The sequence below is a fragment of the Zonotrichia albicollis genome, chromosome 28 (assembly GCF_047830755.1).
Source record: "Zonotrichia albicollis isolate bZonAlb1 chromosome 28, bZonAlb1.hap1, whole genome shotgun sequence".
Lineage (NCBI taxonomy): Eukaryota > Metazoa > Chordata > Aves > Passeriformes > Passerellidae > Zonotrichia > Zonotrichia albicollis.
In genome coordinates this window covers 391,647-411,625 of record NC_133846.1, presented here as the reverse complement: position 1 = coordinate 411,625, position 19,979 = coordinate 391,647, and the positions used below count along the sequence as shown (strand labels likewise).

The following is a 19,979-nucleotide window of genomic DNA, read 5'->3' as shown; positions in this document are numbered from 1 at the left end:
CCTCCAGTCCTGTCCCTGCCAGGACACAAACAAGCTCAATCTCTCAGTCCACAGCAGCCAGACACTGAGCACTGCCCAGGGAGAGGGCATAAGGGTTTCAAACCTCTCCAAGCACTGCAGGAACTGAGTTTTCTCTCCACTTCCTGAGCACATTTTCTAATCTCTGGGGTATCACAGGAAATCCACATCAGCCTTTGCAGGAGCTCAGTGAGATTTTGATTTACTGAGGTGTGAAGTTTTTCGGTTCGGATTTTTTGACCATGAGCTGTGTTTAACTCCTTCAAAGCCATGTCATTGTCCACATGCACTGCCTTGGCCTGAGCTCCCAGTACAGAGGATTTCCTTCCCACCTTCAGAGGGACGCTCCATGGTTAGAGGGCTGGGATTTCAGACATGGGATCCCAGCATTCCAGCTGTCTGCAGCAGCTTCCCCACAGCCAAGGCAGATCCTGCTCAGAGTCACTCCCTGCTTGGTACTTCAGCCCCTTTGCTCAGGGGGGAAGTTCCCCTCAGTGCCAGGGCCTGTGGCACCATGTGAACTTCATTATCATGCAATTAAACCCTCCATTAATCTTAATGTCCCTCATGCAGTTCATGACAGTTAAAATTGTATGAAAACAATGACAGAAAAAAAACCCCCAAACTTACTGCACGATATAGCAAGCAAAGCTCTCAGAAATCCTGGAATGACATGATCCACATAAAAGCACTGGAAAACTACTCTCTAAACCACAGGCAGATTTGTCATTCACAAGTCTAAGCATGACAGAGCAACATATACATCTCAAGACAACTGTTGCTCTCAGAATTCTTATTTATTAAGAGCAGAAAGGAAATTTTGCTTAAGTTTTATACATAAAAAAGTAAACAGTAAATTTTTTTTCTTATAGTCTTTTCCACTGAAGAAAATTGAGAAATAAGTTGTCTTTTTAGATAATGTTTATTTAAAAAAATAAAATTAATTGACAAAGATACCACACTATTTTGCATGCCGGGCACCCCTTGGCTCGCAGGACCCTGTTCAGCATGAAACCGCTTTGTCAGCAATGCACGAGCAAAAACCACCCCAGCCTGGCTCCCACCTGGCAGCTGCTGCAGCCACACAACTTAGTGAGATATCTCTGGGTTTTTACCAGCTCAGGTCTTTAGTAAATAAATTCCAAGTGGACACTAAACAAGTATTTCACTAAGAGATGATGAAATATTAAAATTAAAAGCAAGTCAGATTGCAGCTGTAATTATACTACATTAGAAACTTCAGTTGGTGGGGATCCATTCACCATAGAGAGATTAATTTGTAATCAAGGTAATTACAAAGACAGAGCATTTTCTTCCTGCATGCTTTCCCGGGCTTGGAACCAACAGAGTTGACTACATGGAAAGTTGACTAGGGTGTACTTGGAATTCACTCTCTCAGGCAGGAGACTAGTTAAGGAGTGTTACTGATAACAAAGAAGAAAAGTTATACAACATTGATTATTATAAATTACTTTGTTCTTATCTGCTTTTAGCCTTAGTCTCCTACAAGTCTTCATCCACTCCTGTAGAACCCCAACTCCCCCTCCACTCCCCCGTGGCAGCTCCCATCCCTAGTGGTGGTTCGAGTGCGCGGGGCAGCCCTTGATGCGGAACACGTGGATGTGCAGGTGCGCGGCGATCTGGTTGCACACGCTGACGCAGTATCGCAGCAGGTCGAACAGGGACAGGATCTGCACAGGAAAACATCAGCCACAGTTATCCCACATGATCCTTACGTGTGGAACAGCCCGCACTGCACAACCACAGCACTGTGGTCCATTGAGCTGAATCTCCAACTCCAGGAATAACCACAGAATCCCAGACTGGCCTGGGATGGGAGAGACCTTAGAGCCCATCCAGCTGCACCCCTGCCATGGGCAGAGACAATTTCCACTACACCAGGCTGCTCCAAGCTCTGTCCAACCTGGCCTTGGACACTTCCATGGATGGCGCATCACTCCCTAAAGAATTTCTGGGTATTGTGGGCTTTCTTCCAGCCTAAGACAAGACAGACTCTTAATTCTACAGTCAGAAAGTGGATAAGAGGTACAGCAACTACAGAGATACTGTGAAATGCCCCATTAACTCAGAATGGTGAAAGCCACACACAAAATATCTTTTCCCATCACACCAACACAATTTCACCAAAAGGTTGACACTGTTTTTGTACATTAAACTTGTGCATTTAATAAGCCCAGACAAGTTGAATTTAGGATGTTTATCCCAATGGGTGCTAGAGTCATGACAGACATTCCAGACCTTAAGCCACAGCCAGAGCACCCAGGCATTGCCCATCACAAGGACCCTGCTAACGAGGCAGCAACACTCAACTGCAAAATATTCTAATCTAAGCTTTGAATATTTGCTACAATGCTTTGAAATTTTAAACTATCACAGTCATCAAGGCTGGAAGTGACCTTCAAGATCACCGAATCCCACCATCACCCATAATCATCCTTAACCCATGTCACCAGGTGCCACATTCAGACACCTCTTGAACTCTTCTAGGTATGGTGACTCCATCACTGCCCTGGGCAATTTATTCCAATACCTGATTAATTCTTTCAGCATTTTTTTTTCAAATATCCAACCTTAACTTCCCTGGCACAGCTTGAAGCCATTTCCTCTTGACCATGCCCCTGTTGCCTGGCAGCAGAGCCTGACCTCCCTTGGCTGCTCCCTCCTGTCAGGGAGTTGTGCACAGCCAGAACTTTGCTGCAGGCTGAGCCCCTTCCCAGCTCCCTCAGCTGCTCCCGGTGCTCCAGACCCTTCCTCAGCTCAGTTCCCTTCCCTGCACACACCCCAGCCCCTCAGGGTGTCTCCTGTCAGGAGGGGCCCAGAGCTGCCCCAGGGCTGGAGCTGCCCCAGCAGTGCCAGCACAGGGAACCACACTGGGCACACCATGGCTGTGACAGCCCAGACTCCACTGGCCCACCTGCCCACCTGGGCTCATGTCCAGCCGTTACCAGCATTCCCAGATCCTTTCCCAGCTTTCCAGCCACTCTTCTCCCAGCCTTGAGCATTCCATGGAGCTGTTGTGACCCAAGGACAGGACCTGGCACTTGGCCTGGCTGACCCTCCCACTGCTGCCCTCAGCCATGGATCCAACCTGTCCAGATTCCTCCAGAAGATCTACATCCCACCCAACCTGGTGTCCTCTGCAAACTGACTGGGAGTGCCTCGATCCCCTCACCCAGACCATCCCTAAAGACTGTCAGATCCCCAGGACTGTCCCAACACCACACCAGGGACACTGTGGTCCTGGTTCAGCTCTGCACCAGCTTCAAATCCACTCCAGGGGATTCAGCTGGGCACAGCCAACACGATGAATTAGTGGCAGAGCTAATGAATAAAATTAGCTTGGACTCACCAGGGCAATCCAGAGGACAATATACTCATCAATAAAGCTGTTAAAATACTGGTCAAGGAACAGCAATGCTGGGCCTATGAATGCTGTGTCATACAGATACATCTCACTCTTGGTCATGTGGGCAACCTGCAGTAAAAAAAAAAAAAAAAAAAGAAAAGAAAGAAAAAAGAAAAAAAAAAAAAAAAGAGAAGTTTAAGAAATAAATATATGCCAGCCAAGGCAGAGTGATTTCAGAACACACAAAGCCAAAACCATACCGTTCAAGCCACATTACTGAAAAATACCACATACTCAAGTGGCCACAACAATATTGTTTGAACCATGGTGCTCCACAGCTACAGAGATGCAAGGTTTGCAGAGAGGGATCTTTTATTAGAGCAGAGAATGTAGCACAGGAAAAAACACTAATAAGTTTTCCAGCTCACCTCTTCCTCCTCCCAGAAACCAAACAGTGAAATGGAAGCAGACTGGTAACTTTTAAAGTTGAGCCTGGAAACAAAAACTCACAGCTGCTGGAGCTCAAAAAGTCAAGGACACTTGGTGTTCCTCTCCCTCCACCTCTTTTTCTCCCATTCCATGAGGATCACCACCTCTCGCTGGTTACAATTTGATGGCCATTTTTGGTGTTCATGTGTGCCCTTCTCACTTCCCTAGGTGCAGAGAACCCAGCCCACACTCATCCTCACTGCACAGCACAGCTGGGATGGGACTGAGCACCAAAGCAGGCCTGGTAAGAAAGAAACTTTTCTTCTACTGTGAGCTTAAACTCTTCCTCCACTATGAACTGAAACTCTTTCACTGTGAGCTAAGTCCAGCATTGACCCAGCTCACAACAGCCCAACAGAGGTCAGCAGAACTGGGATGGCCTTTGAGGCAGGAGCTGTTTAACCCTCATTCAATGACACCTCTGCCCTTGTATAAACCTGTTAACTATTTTAACCCCTATTTTCCTCCAATTCTTCAAGTTAAACCCTCAGGAAGTGTTCCAAACCTCAGCAGCTCCATCACCTCCTCTCCTTCTGCCAAACCTTCCTCCCCTTTGCGTCTGAGGGGGATTCCAACCCCCTCTGTTCCAGCCCAACTCTTCACACATGCACAAATACATTGCAAATGTGTGAATTAACAGCTGGAGAAGGGGGAGAAACAGCTCTGAGCTGTCTGGCGCTGCCTGTGCAACCACAGCATCAATTCCACATTTACACTGCCCTTTCAAACACAAAAAGACTCTGCTGCACTCCAGGCTACTCAAAGCAAAGCACAAGTATCTCTTTCAGTGCACAAACAAGAGAGCTCCATAATCTACAAAAAGTTCTCCTGCAACAAGACTGGGGAAGGTTCTGGCACACTCACCACCAGTTTATTTGTGATCTTGGCAGACACAAAGCCAAAAGTTAGGATGTAGAGACAGGGGTGCCTCTCAAAGAGCTGCACAGCAGATTTCTTGTAGATCATTGCAGCCAAGGCGATCACTGAGCCAATATGGAGAAAAGGTGAGAGGACACTTGTTCCCTGTGGTGAGATTAAAGCATGAGGTTAATAAAATGTGCACATTGCAAAGAAACCTCAAAGAGCCCCTCATGTGGTGTGCAATGAGGGGTTAAAAATAAAACCACATTAGAAACATCTTTCTGAATGCTGGTGGTAAAAGGAACAAAAAGTAGTGAAACTTGAGCATGCAGCAGCTGAGAAGTGGTGGAAACTTTCTGGTTCTGGGGAAAAAAATAATATTTTAGGCAGCAAGAACACTGCAACAGAGGGTGCTTGTGCAGACACATCCACTCATTCTTTTACATTGGTAATATAAATAATATAGATCTTTCAGAAAGATCAAACCCAGAATCTTCGTGAAAGATTTCTTTCTGAATGGATTTTTGCATAGGATTTTTCTATGAACTCCTCAGTGAGGGGTGTATTTGTATAGCTTCATTTATCTCATTAATTCAAAAACAAATATCAAAGTACAATGAGTACTTTTAATAAAAAATTTTAAAAATTTGACTCCTAAATCTACTATTCTTACACATGCAATATTAACTTGTTTTTCCCAAGCCAGCAAGGAGCTAATGGGAAAATATTTTCCATGGAGGAGGGATTATGTTAAATAGAAACTGTGGCTGAAGAGCCTCTGTGCTGAGGAGGAACTGGCAGCCCAAGGTACTCACTGCTATAGTGGATCCATTTTTGCCAACTCCACCCGTGAAGATCACACCAAAGTAGTTTGTACAGGAGAATATGGTTCCTGCCACAGTACAAAGAGCTGGGAATATTTTCACCTGAATATTCAGTATTGGAATCTTAATGGAAGAGAGACAAGAAGTTACAACATGTACAAACTCAGATTTGGGTTAGTATTTCATGTGCACTCAAACACTCCACTTTTCAACATATTTTCTCTTCTCTCTCTGCTATACAGAGATTGGCATTTCCAGAGAGAAAAATTTATTTTCCAAAAGCTTCCATGAAGCTTCCCAGAAAGCCAGACTTATGTTCAGTTACCAGAGAAGAGACACCAAAAGCAGAGAAATGGACAGAAACCAAGAACTTGCTCTAAATCACCCCAGGGGAGAGAATCATCACCTTTCCTGAAGCTGCAGTCAAGATCAAACTGGGCAGAAAAACAGCCACTTGGGGATGGTCAGATAAACCCTTTCAAGCACTGGATCCAAACTTTAGTGCAAGGCAAGGCAAGCAAAGAGATCAGACAAGTCAGAACAGAGCGACCTGGAGAGGAAGGATGAGGTTGCTAAAGAAGGAGAGAACGAGCACAGGCAGTTTCAAAAGTTTCCTTCGTTTTTTAACAGTCATGTTTCAAGCAGAACAGGAAAAACTAGAAATGAAGAATAGTCCAAAGTAAACCACAGGAGATATGTTATGGGAGCAAATGTTTAGAGAGAACTACCCAAAACCTCCCAACTGTATATCTATCTATATCTATGTATATCTATATTCCCAACTAAATGCTCTTCATTCAGGAACTGAAGTCATGGCACTCAACTGAATAAATGCTTGGCTCCCCAATGAGCCCAGCCAGGAACAGAAGACCAAAGGAGGTCAAATTGCTTATCTTTTTCTTTAATTACACTCTCAGAGTAGCTTTCAGCAGGTAAACAATGAAATGCTATGAGTTGGAAGGAACGCATCAGGAGCATCCAGTCCAACCCCTGTTCCTACACAGACAGCCCAACAATCCAACCCTATGCCTGAGAGCGCTGTCCACACCCTGCTGGAGCTTGAAGATTGTTCTTGAAGATCCTAAGTTTTCTATTCCATTCAACAACTCAATGTCTTCATCTTTCCAGGGCATAATGAAGAGACAGAGCAGCTTTAACCCTTCATGCCCTGTTCAGCCCACTCCCCAAACCACGCCCCAATTTCATGACACTCAAATATATTTCTCCCTTGCTAAGGCTACCCTGTTAAGGCAAAAAAAAAAAAAAAGGCATTTCCTACAAGATTGGACAGAAATAATTAAGACAAGTAAAGAGAAGGCCTGAACTGCCAGACTAGAGCACTACTTCTAATCATTCATTAATGTCAGGAGGCTCAGGATTCCTCAAGCTCTTCTAAAAGCAGGTACCCGTGCTGGCCTCTGCCTCAGAACTTTGGTATTTAAAGAACAGGGTGGATTGACTTTTACAAGCAAAAGGAAACAGTAGCAAACTCCATTACAGGAGTCAAAAGACATTAAGGTTGACATTTCCCCAAGACAAAGGGAATTGGCTGGGAAAAACACCCCGTGAATCCCCAGCTTCCACTCAAACACTGGAGAAGGATGCTCAGGGAAGGAGAAGATAAGGCCACACTGTTATAAAACCCAGTTTGGCCAATTTTAGGTTCTTAGCATCCTCCTTTTGGCCTCCACAGCAGCTGCATCAGTGCAAAATATGTCAGAAGAAAAAAATATTGAGAAACGGCCACACAGAGAAATTCGGCAGAGGAAAGCCAGGAGTGGATTAAAAAGTCAGCACCTGCTGAATTTCTCTGTGTACAAAATGGGATCATCAAAGCCAAAAGTGGGAAGCAGCAAAACCATGCAAATATCAGATTACTTTAATTTCTTCCCTCTGACTGGAGGGAGAGAGTGAAATGTTCCTACAAAGTGGCACCACAGTCCCTGAATTTTAACTCAGAGGACACTGGAAGACAGCTGCAAGGCTTCCCTCTCTGGTATTCCATTTATTACTATAGTTCCTGCAATTATTCTGCCTTTCCTGGTGATTCCAGGGGCTTCATCCAACACCACGTGCAGGCAGAACTTCCCAAAACCATGTCAGCAATGCAGGGAATCATTACCAATTACATCTTTTACAGGCAAATGTAAAAGAATTTTCTCTTTTAAACCATCTGAGACTGATCACAGACGGAAAGCTGCATTGCCCAGAGAGCTGCAGAATCCAGGTAAACCCTGGGAAAGAAGCATTCCAGGCTGGACAGGGCTTGGAGCAACCTGGTACAGCGGAAGGTGTCTCTGCCCATGACAGGGGGTGGGACTGAATGAGCTTTAATTCCAAACCAAACCATTCCATGATTGCAGATTTGGTTTGTAAAGAGCCCAGGCATGGCAGTAACCAAGTGGCAACAGGCAATGGATGGAGTCGGGAGCAGCTGTCAGAGCCAGCATTAAAGGGAGTCTGGAACATTTTGCCGGAAAATTACTCCCAGGATTCCAGAGTATATTTCATCAGTTTTGTGCAGAATGAATTGGGATTTAAAAAATAAAATTATGAGGGAATAAGCCAGAGCAGAGCCCAGCTAAGGGCTCATGGAAGCAGCAGGGAGGGAGCATGGAAGAGTCTCACTTCCTCCAGGAACTCCTCCTGTCACCAATCCCACAATTACCACAGCCAGCTGGGCAACTCAGACCCTGGAGTCCTTCTCACAGGGCTGCATCCCAGCTGGAGTTTGGAGCTGTCGAGATAAACTGCAGTCACATCTGCCCAAAGAACAACTTCCAGAGGGCTGAATTCTATCTTCATATTCCCAAAGTGTTTGTGCTTTTTCATATTCCAGACGCTACGGGAGAAAACTCCAACAATTGTATCACTTTTCTTGCTTCAAGCAGGAAAATCAACTCCAAATATACAATCTATTAAACAAGTTACCCTAAGCTTCCTTGCTTTACTCACATGCCCCAAATGATCCAAGCTGAGCCATACTCAGCATCCCACAGGAATCGCCCAGCTCCAGGAGCATGGGGAGCAGCATTTAACAGGCTTTGAAGAGAATTTACACTGCCAGAAAGGAGGGAGCCAAGACAGGCACACGCAGTTTCATGGAATAAAACAAAGGTAACGAAAGCAACAATTTCCAAAATTCACAATTCTGCATTTTGCCTGTTCAGAGTATTTTGCTTTTCCCATGAAAAGTGGAATGTTTGAGTACACAACCATATCTACTCCCCATTTCCCCCAAACAGAAGCAAACAGAAAATACCAAACCATCAACTTTGCAGTCACATCAAGTATTAAAGGATTAGAGAGGGCTGGGTGAGAAGGGGTTGTGTGATTTATTTTGCTCTGCAAGCAGTAAGATTTATCTCTAAATGAACACAAAATCTCACTCATTGAATTAAACAGGATTGTCATGGGAGACCTGATTAATGTTGTTCTCTGGAGAGATGCTCAGTTAAACTAACCAAAATAGTTTAATATTTTTGGGAGCTGCCTTAGGCAAATGCTGCTCCAACCCAGAACTTCTGATAGATTTCAAGATTTTGCTGAAAAGGGTTATTTTAAAGGCCATTTTGGAGTTATTTAAGCTATTTAATAACAAGAGATCCATTTCTAAGCCCACACAAACATTACTGAACCATGCCAGAGGTTGCTGTAGCAGCATCCCCTCCCCTCACCACTTTTTTTTTTTTTTTAAAGGAAACTAAGAACAGGAATTGATAAATTCTCTTGATAACACAGAATATTAAATTACAGCTGCATCGGGATGTTGGCCACATTAATATTTCTAGATATTAATGTCACCAATAAGGTTACATGTAGCCTTATTTTTATTCTGTAATCAATCCTTCCCACCCTCATTCCCTATAGATAGTATTTGCAGTTTATAGAATTAATTAAGGGCTTTAGGGTTTGAAAGCATAAGCAGCAAAATCAGGATGGCCTCGATTAGCTCATTTGGGATCCTTTCCACATACTGTGGGTTCATTACACAGAGCACATTAGAAATTCATCCATCTGGAGTGAAGCTTTTCAGGGACTTTTGACCATCTCTTGGTGTTACTGAAATCAAGAGTTCTTTCTCCTTAAGAATCGCATTTACCAAATCCAGAGAGAAGATCAATAACCAGGAAGGAAAACTAGGAAAACCTTTCAGGAAATCAATGCTTTGGATTTGATTTCCAGTAAACTTATTTATGTATGCACATACATGCTTTTCTGTGGACAATGTCATTTTGATAGCTCAATATGGCTTCAGCAATACTTACTATTGTATTACTATTATTATAATTATCATTATTATTAAACTGTCAGCTGGCATGGCCTGGCAAGCCTATATCAACATATATATATTATATATAGAAAAATACATAGACATAGTTATAAATAAAAGTTCTGCAGCCAGGCTGTGCCAGCAGCTCATTTAATCAGGATCATCTTAGTTTAAAAGGAAAACCTGACAAGGGGGAGTTGACCCCTTACACAAACCAAGAGTCATCAGCCACATTCAGGCCTAATTATTTACTGATGGCTCCCAAGAGTTCCCCCAAATCCTCATCCCAGTTTAATATTCCTCCACTGTTTATTGCATGAAATTCATTCAGGTTTTGGCCAGGATTTCACCAAAGGTTTACGTTCCTGCAATGTTTGATAGCTTTTCACCAGCACGCACAGGGTATAAAATAACCTTGTTTTAATGACTCTGGTACAGACAGAACCCACAGTTCATTCCATGGGATCTGAATTCAAAAACCTGTTTCCATTTATAAGGAAAAGTAAAACCTTCCTGCAGAAGTGAAACTGTCTCAAGACGTGCAGGAGTGCTTCAGTGATCACTGGATTATTAAAAAGGATAAAATAAGAACACAAGCAAAATTACCAGAGATTGCCAAAAAGGTGGTCCTCCAATCACTGCCAGTAAATGCATGATTATTATGAAGATTTGTACTTCAGTCACATCAATTCTGATTAGGTATAAAAAGCCAAAAAAAAAAAGCAAAATTATTCAAAGCAATTTCAAGTCAGTTATTTGCAAGCTCAGCAGCACACCTCTGTCATGCACTGTATAAAGGCTGAGGAAAAGAGGAAAAACTCACCAATAATTTAGAAGGCAAAAATGTATTTAGCTTTTTTGTTCAAACTAAGAGCAATGTTGTACTATAATTTTGTTTTACTTCACAGTGCAATAACAGAAATCCATTTTATCAACCAGAAACATTGGAACTCTTCCCTGCCCAGTGGCAGCTGCAGAAATAAATATTCAGTTTTAACCTTGTCCACCAAAAAAAAAAGAATTTAGTAGAGATGATAAAATTCTAAAAATGTATTTTTAACCCCTATTATATTCCCTAGCCTATCTTAATATGAATATCCTGTGAACAGCATCAAGCTTTGAAAAGAAACAAGAATCCCTAAAGGGTTGATAGAAATGGTGCAGTGGCAGCAAGAAGAGAAACCACTTCTGGTTCCAGCAGAGCCAGGATGTGCTGCAGGGAGAATGGGAGAAAACAGAAAATTTATGGCTTTGTTTTAAGGAGCATGTAAAAATCTTGGAGGTAGAAAGAGGGGAAAATGGGTGTACAAATGAATGCCAGAAATAGGAGTATATAAAAATACAAGTGAAATGAAGAAATGAAGAAATGAAGAGGACAGACTTGCTGGTGTGATACATATATATAGATAGATATATAGATATATAGATATATAGATATATAGATATATAGATATATAGATATATAGATATATAGATATATATATATATATATAGATATAGGGTGTATATACACAATAATGTTATAAATAGAGACACACATTCTATACATCTATATATATGCATATAGATGTATGTTATAAATAACTTACATATTATAGCCCATAACAGTATCTTGCCCTGAAGTGCTGCATCAAAAATAATCCTTCAAGTCAGTTTGAAGCATTTCTGGCTTATCCATATTTCCAATTAGATAGTTCTACCTAAAAGACTCCAAATCCCTTCCTGCACACACAGGCTTTGCTGTGCCAAAACCCTGCTGATATCACCTGCACAGGGAAGAAGCATTATGGGCTGGGCTTTCCTCTGTCTGCCTTAAATGAGCTACAAGACCATGGAATTGATTTTAGTATCAGCTCAGGGTCTCTCCATAGACTTTGTTTCAGTTTGGGAGTGGATCCTCTCATTTGAGGATCTCCAGTCTGGTCAGCAGCAGAGCCACATGCACAAGGAATCATTCCAAGGCTGCACCTAAATCCCATGGTGGATATCTCCATGGCAGGGGTTGGAATGAGATGAGTTTTAAGGTCCTTTCCACCCCACTCCAGTCCATGATTGCTTTGCCAATTTGCTTTCCACTACACAAACCTGGAGATGGAACATCCAGGAAGCAACCTTTGGAGCCCTCCTATATTCAATTTGCTCAATAACAATCCTGCAAGGCAATCACAATTGGCTGGGGAAAAAACTGACTTCCACTGAGGAAAGAATGTTCTAAAATATCTCAGGTTTTAGTCCTGATACAAACAAATAGAGCCATTGAGATACCTTGCAAGAAAAAAATTAAAAATGCTCAGGAGAGATACACAAATCAACTGATTTAATGCAAATTACTTCCTCCCAGCCCTTGGAGTCAGCATGGAAATGTGTTCTCAGTGTGTCCAGCCAAGGAAGGACTGGAGCAACTCCATTCCAGGAGTGCAGGAATGTGTTTTAGCCCGTTTCACTACTTCTGTCAATCTCCTAAAGAACAGAAAGAAACTGAGGAAGTTCACAGAAACAGTGACTAATAAGTCATGGAGGTAACTTACAGCTTTCCTGGGATAGGAAACCAAGTTTCTTTTGGCAGCAGAAATCTTATGCTCACTAAAGTCATGTATGGAAAACCAAGTTATTCTGCCAGACAAACCTCTGCACAAGACGGAGAGCCCAACAGATACACGGGGAGCAGTGCCTGGATTGAGGTAGGGAAACAGTTTTATCTTTACACAGCCATGGCACAACCTTTACTCCCCTGCCCCGGGCTCTGCCCTTCCAACTCAAACAGAAACAGTATCAGGCAGCCAAGGATATTTGTTAAAAACTTGCCCCTGACTTACAGTAAGAATCTCCTACTGAAGAACAAATATGAGTTTTAACTTCAATTCCACCTTAATATACTGTATTTTTAATACCAAATGTCTCCTTAAAACAGAAGACAAAAGCATTAAGACCTACTGAGGAGAAAGTAAACACCAAACTATCACCTAAAGAAAGCATAAATTCTTAATCCCAAGGAGGAAAACGGCCTGCGAACATCCCATGCTCATTAAAACTACTGTTAGATGACTTAAAATGATAAGCTTGATATCAGTAAAGCACATGCCTGATGTTGGAATTATTCAGTGAATCTTTCTTTTGCAGGATGTCAAGTAGCCTCTGGACAGAAATCTAAGAATCCAGACATCCACAGGCAGCTCCTCAAAGCTGGACCACAGAAGGCAACAAACATCTGGAAGCACAAAGTGTGAAAAGGGGCACATTGCTCCTCTCTGGGTTCAACCTGAATTCAAGATAACTGTGCAACCACAGCATAAACCAGATACATCCATGATGCTGCTACATGCAGCAGTCATCCCAAGCTCCTTAAAATCCAACCACTTTCTTCCCCCAAAAACACCTGCTCAGCCCCACCTTCTCTCCTGCCATCAGCAGGGTCAGGACATTGGCTTGGCTAAAACAGTCCAACCAAAAAGAAGAAATTCCTGTCCCAGTTGCCAGCCCATCAGCTTTCCTGGTGTTTTTGTGACCTTGGGAATGCTGGGAGCCCTGAGGAGGCGGCAGGGAAGGTCTGCTCAGCCCCTGGATCCACACAACCCAGCACTGAGCCAGTGGGACTTGGCAGCTCCAGAGAGGGGAGGAATAAATGGAAATGGCAGACAAGTTGATTGCTACCAGCCTTCATAAAAGTCCTAAACAGCTCCCTAAAATGAAAAAGAAGTGAAAAAATGCCATTTTAAACCAAAGCAACAATAGTTTTGTCAAGAGAAACGTGAGCAAAGCAATATCCACACTGCCTGGAAAACATTAAAACATCAGGTGATCCAGAGGACATTCTTACACCTAAATGATTAACTTCAATTTATGCATTGTATCCAGGTAAAATGAGCTAGCAATCAAAAAAATCCATAAATTGCCAAGGTCACCATAATGCTTTTAAACTCTGGTAGAGCTGGGAACTTACCCAATAAATGGGAAGGCAAAAGCAGGGCTGCAGGAAAGCACTTGCTCCACTTAGAGGGATGTTAGAACCCAGGGCACAGGGAAAATTTCTCTGCCTGTCCTGAGATGTTCTGATCCTCAGGAAAACACTGCTTTTAACCTTTGCCCTTTTGGCTTTGGAGAAAGCTTCCAAGACTTTGGGATTAATTGGAATCTATGAGTGTGTAATAGTGTGAAATAGATAGCAGTAGAGTTTATCACAGGGTGAAAAACTTAAGAGTTTTAGGTTTTTAGTATGGAGGTGGATAGGATACAAGACAGAAGATTTTGGGCATTGTCTGATCTCCTTCTTGCTCTTCATCTACTCTGTTTTCTACAGTGTTGGGAGCACAGAGCAATTGGTCAAAAAAAACCACAACACAGATGTTGCGTAGACAGAGAAATAATTAGTTATTGGTAGAAAGGTTGAAATAAAGTACATTCTAAGAGTTAATTGGACAAAATAGCTTTAAAAGTCCTTGAATCTGTGTGTCTTGTGCCTTTTGGTGCCTTCTCTTTGTATGCTAAGTCTGAGATGTAGACAGCATGCAGAACTTCTGATAAGACAAAAATAAACAACAACCTGAAGACCAAAAAGCCAAGTGTTCCATCTGTGCCTCATTCCTAGCACAGAACTTTTTAGGGGTCTCCCCATCAGGGGGCCCCACAAGGGAGGTTTCTACAGAGGGAATCTGACCAATCCCTTCCTTTTTGAGGGAAAATACATCCAACTTGCTTTAGTGCATGCGGAATTTATTCACAAAGCAGGGTGATAATGTTCCTGCTTAGGTATGACATCATTAGTACTGTATTTTATTCTACATCAAGTTCCATTGCATATTCAAGTGACTCTCCCATGGTAAACATTAGAGAAAACATAATTTTGGAGCAATGGATCATGTATAAAATCATAGTAAAAAAATAAGGGAAAAAAGGCAGAAAATAGAGAAAGGCCACCGTTCCTCCAGACTGCCTCATTTAATTACTATAATCACATTTAATTACACAGAAGCAGGTACCACACACAGAGCTGTAAGAAAGTAAAACCATTTCAAAGCAAGAAGAAAATCAGCCAGTTCAAAGATTCTATTTTCAACTTGTGTTTGTATTTATTTACTCATTTAAATACTACAGTGGAAGTCCTAAGAAAAAACAAATGGGAAGAGCAAGCAGCATGAATTCTGCAAGAGGGCCTTAAAGCCTCTGAACTGGGATATTTTTATTATGTGGGTTATTTTCAGGCACCACTGGAGCCACACTTCCCCCCAGCCTGACAGGTTTGCTGCCTGATGTTTCCTGACAACTGAGTCATGTCAGCACTGCCCTGACTCTGCGCACATTGTGTGGAAGATCATTAAGGCCACGAAATGAAGAAAATGAAACAAACCCTTTTCCCAAGACATTCCCACACCACAACAGATGGACGGAAAGTTATTGTACAAGTTCAGAAGACACAAAGAATCAAGTTCCAAAAATCTCTTCTTCAAATAAACCAGGGGCTTTTTCATCTTGTATAAAATAAACAGAAGACCCTGCAAAGATCAGCAGGAACATCCAGGCAAAGAACAAGAACAAAGAGCTGATGCTGAAAACAGAGCAAAGAGCCCAGACTCAATATCTGACAAACTAAAATGCCCAGACAGAACATCCAGTGGCAAGGTTGGGGAGAACACTCACAATAATGCTGAGAAGTACTGATTCTGCAGCAAAGTGATGCTAGGGAAGAATAATAACCAGCAGCACTGTAGAAGGCAGGGACAGGGTCAGGCAATGTCAGCACTGCACTGGGGGTAACCACAGCCTAAAAACCAGAACACCCAAGGATTTAATTCAAATGAAGCCAGAGAAACATAGAAGTTTGTGAGTTTTTAAATGCACATTTCAAAGTGCACCCTCACTCCCTATCTGCCTAAATTCACAAGACAGGAAAATTCCTGCAGAGTTTCCAGGGGCAGCTGCAATTCCTGTGGTGACACTGCCATCCACGGATTCTCTTGCACACACTGCAGTGTTCTCCTCTATTGATCCTCCTTTCCCTGTTGTGACAAATTGAAATGCAGATTATTTGCCTGTCTTCAAAGCTGTACAGTCTTCCCAGATAAAGAGAAGATCCAGAGAACCTCCAGCATGGTTTGAGTTAGAAGGAACCTCAAAGCTCATCCCATTCTACCCCTGCCATGGGCAGGGACTCCTTCCACCATCCCAGGGCGCTCCAAGCCCTGTCCAGCCTGGCCTCAGACACTTCCAGGGATGGGGCAGCCACAGCTGCTCTGGGCACCCTGGGCCAGGGCCTCCCCACCTCACAGGGAGGAATTCCTTCCCACTATCCCATCTTTCCTTGCTCTCTGGCAGTTTGAAGCCATTCTGCCTTGTCCTGGCACTCTATCCCTTGTCCAAAGTTCCTTTCCAGCTCTTCAGGCACAAGAAAAGGCATAAAGGTCTCCCTGGACTCTGCCCTTTTACAGGTTGAACATCCCTAGCTCTCCCATCCTTTCCTCTTAGGAGGTTTCCATCCCTCTAATCACTTCTGTGACCAAATATTGTTAGGAACAGTATTATTTTAACATTTTGTTTTCTATAAAATGATGAGCAGTCTCCAGATTCAATCATCCTCAAGACCTTTATTTGCAATTCCTCTATATTGTTGTGCTAAACTGTATTAAAACAGCCCAATTCTGGTCTTTGAAAAATCACCAAGGCAAAATGTTCCAAACCAAAGTTACATTGCATCAGTACCAGAACTGCTGGGTGACACTGCAGAGCTGCAGGGAGAGGGAGGCAGGGCTGAAACTCTGGCACTTCAAGTGTGAATGTTGGGAATAATGGACTAAACCTATTTTGGTTTCCAAAATATTTTTATTTTCCAGCTTTTTAAGCCTTCAGGTTATTCTAATTAATTTCCCATTGGTTACAGGGATACGTAAACTTCATTACCAATTTAAGATACTTTCCCCTCCTTGGTGAACATAAAATTTTCCTGTCCAGCCAAGTACAAGGTTTAGCTGTGCTGCAAGAATTTGAAGCTACTTGCTTCATACTGTCCCAGCACCTGTATAATTTTCAAGAGAAGTTTATATTCTTGTATTTTCTCAGTACAAAAGTTTATCACATGAAACAGCCAGAGTATGAATACACATTTTCTGTAGCTTACCCATCTGAGATGTGCAATATTGACCTTAAAAATCTGTTCTGCCTGACATCTGAGTGTGTAAATAAGTCAGTGAAGCTTGGTGTGTCTGAGTAAACCACTTGGAAGCAGCAGCATCTTTAGTTATGAGTTAAGACTAAAACTAAAGATGCCAGAAGGCATCTGAAATTACTCATGAAAGAATTTAAATAGATTTAAAAGTCTATCCTGTAACTCAGTGCCTAAAACTGAGTTAAAATAAGTGTTTGAGGAGACCTGTCAAAGGCAACACCTGGGGTTCTGTCTCAGGAGCCAGTGACAGGAGCCTGAGGGACAGGAAAAGGGGGAAGTGCTTTCCCAGTTCCAGAGGGCAGGGACAGATGAGACATTGGGAAGAAGTTTCTCCTTGTGCAGGTGGTGAGGCTCTGGCCCAGGCTCCCAGAGCAGCTGTGGCTGCCCCTGATCCCTGGCAGTGCCCAAGGCCAGGCTGGACGGGGCTTGGAGCAGCCTGGGACAGTGGGAGGTGTCCCTGCCATGGCAGGGTGGGATGGGATGAGCTTTAAGGACCCTCTAAACCAAAGCAGTCTGGGATTCTGTGAAAATGCCCTGCCTGGCCCATCCCCTCAGAGCCTACTCCCCAGCTGTCTGTAAACCAGTATCACCAGCATCTCCTGGAATGGCAAAGGCCTCCTTTGCAGGGGGGTACAGATGCACATCTTCAGCAGCTCCAGGTCCTCTGCACCTGCCCTTCCTCTCTCTTCCACCCCATGGTAAACTGTCCTACTCCAGTTCAAACTATTTCCTTTCATCACCCAATCTGAGTTATTTCCACCCTACAACCATCACACCAGGGAATGATTTCACACACTCAAATTCTCTGAGTGTTTCACAACTATGTGATTTTATAATTTTTTTCTGCCCTCAGTGACTCCTTGGTCAGTTGATATTACAGGCTAAAATCTTGATTTAACCTCTCCCTTCCTTTGCATTACTGTTTGCTAAATTACCATTTCCTGACACTATTTCCAGCCTTTCATAGATTATGAACAAAGTATTTTAAAAATTAAGTTACTGCTGTTACCTGACTCCCTTTAGAGCCACCCAGCTCTCAAGGTCAGCTGGAGACACATCAGGATTTACCAGATTGCTGATGGTGCTGCACCTAAAGCAGAGCCAGTAATTCATCTTCCTAAATAACCTCCTGGAAGCAGAGATTTTGCTGAGCTACTACATGAAAAAAACAAAAGAACTATTAGAAAATAATTAGCATCCACACAGGTTTAACAAAGGCTGTGCAAACCAACCATCAAAAAAATAACCTCACTTTTGTTTAACATCTGATGCAGTTCTAAGAAAGATCAAAAACCTATTCTTATATCCTTAAATATTTCAAGGAAAAGTCCAGATTAAAAATGCATCAACAGTAATCATAATCTATTATATATTTCAAGGAATCCACTTTTAATGATAACATTTTATTGGGATGGGACCTCACCCACATACAATGTATTAGCAAAAAAAAAAAAAAGAGGTGAAATAAGGAAGAGAAAGTCTTTAAGGCTAGCAAACTAGAGGGGAAAAGGACTTATTTAGCACAGACATAAGGAAAAGCATTTTAAAAATAAAGACAAGCTGGAAAGGAAGTTACTTCTTCATGAAGCTACAAGCACAGGGATCAAGCTGCACAGCTTAAACCAGACATTTTTAACCAGACTTTTTAAGTTATTACACAAGAAACAGTTCCCTGAAAGAGCCAAGAAATTCTCCTTTTTTTGGTGGAAAGGTAATGAAATGGCAGCAACAAAATAAGTTTTAAAAAGCAGTTCCAACAACATTCTACACCCACACTTAGAGCTGCTTCCACAGCCCTGCTTGGCTTTTAGGTGAAGCCAAAACCATGATAAAAAGAAAAGTTTAAATCAAACTTTTGTTGAACAGGCAGGTTTTGCTTTGGTTTTAAACAAAATGAGACCCTTTCAAAACAATTTGCTTCCAGTTAAATCAAATTTTTCCTACTCATTGAAATCTTTTTCCTCCTTGTGTTCAGCACGAAGACGCTGCAGAGGCTGCTTTGCCCAGAGCAGTGCATGACAGAGGTGCTGCCCTGGCCCGAGCAGGCGCTGCCCAGCGAGGGCTTTACCGTGAAATTCCAGAACGAGGGCCCCAGCACGCCCGTGAGGAGCTGGATGGCCACAGTGCAGAGCATGGACTCTGTCACATCAAATCTACAGGTGAGGGAGAGAAACAGTTCAGAGCTCTGTCCTGAGCACTCCTCTGAAGGGGAAGGAACCATTAAACATCTTCAGTCAGGCTAAAGGACAAAATCCAGGATGGGGATGACTCAAAGGGCGATTCAGAGGAGGGATTAACAATCACAAAAACCAGGGGTATTAATGAATTAACAAAACCATTCTAACCCACAGAGTATTTTACACGTTTAAATCTTCATTCAGAACTTCTGCAGTTTACAGTTTTACCGTATCACTCCAACACATGAGAAAAAACAATCATTCTGTGTGTGCATGAGGGAATAAATGAAATTCCTTGCTCTGAGTCATGGTGAATAAAACCCATAACCAAGCACAATCCACAACTCTCATCTCCTGACCTCATGCTCGTGTCTGCAAACAACACTGAATATATGAATTCTTTAGCTGAAGATGCTCCTGCATGTTTCAGAGGAGCAGAAATGCAGATCGTATTTCAGTTGGACACCTCTGAGGAAAAGGAAGAAATTTCACCTCCCTCCTCATGCAGCTTCTTGTCAAATAATGCTCCAAGAAGTGAGCTCTGGACCCCTGCTCAGGGGTAATGACACTCCATTCTGTATCTATTTATTTCTCGCCCCTGACAGAAAGGGATAAAATTATGCTGGAGCCAACAGAGCCGCGGAAACCACCCTTTCTCCCAGTACAGTGCCATAAATCTGAATTTTATCATAACAAAAAGATTTTTAAATGGGATCAAATTTAAAATTCAAACCATCTAGTTTAAAAAGAAAATAACTCAGCAGCAACAGCAGGGTCAGCCAGAACACAGCTCCTGTTTATGGCTGTGCTTATC

General features: G+C 42.6%; 1 protein-coding gene across 5 annotated transcripts in view; it reads right to left on the bottom strand.

Annotated features, from left to right (window-relative positions):
- Nucleotides 1-796: 796 nt before the first annotated feature.
- CEPT1 (choline/ethanolamine phosphotransferase 1) overlaps nt 797-19,979 on the bottom strand; it is a 33,278-nt gene continuing 14,095 nt past the window's right edge. For 4 of the 5 annotated variants that reach the window (XM_074528175.1, XM_074528177.1, XM_074528174.1 and 1 more), the window contains exons 5-9: nt 10,439-10,523; nt 5,551-5,682; nt 4,739-4,897; nt 3,389-3,514; nt 797-1,709 (exon numbers count right to left, since the gene is read on the bottom strand). In XM_074528175.1, coding sequence (XP_074384276.1) covers nt 1,590-1,709; nt 3,389-3,514; nt 4,739-4,897; nt 5,551-5,682; nt 10,439-10,523 — 622 coding nt within the window. In that variant the 3' untranslated portion in view covers nt 797-1,589. Of the gene's footprint in view, nt 1,710-3,388; nt 3,515-4,738; nt 4,898-5,550; nt 5,683-10,438; nt 10,524-19,056; nt 19,142-19,979 lie in introns of all 5 variants that reach the window. The other variant, XM_074528176.1, reaches the window with a different exon arrangement.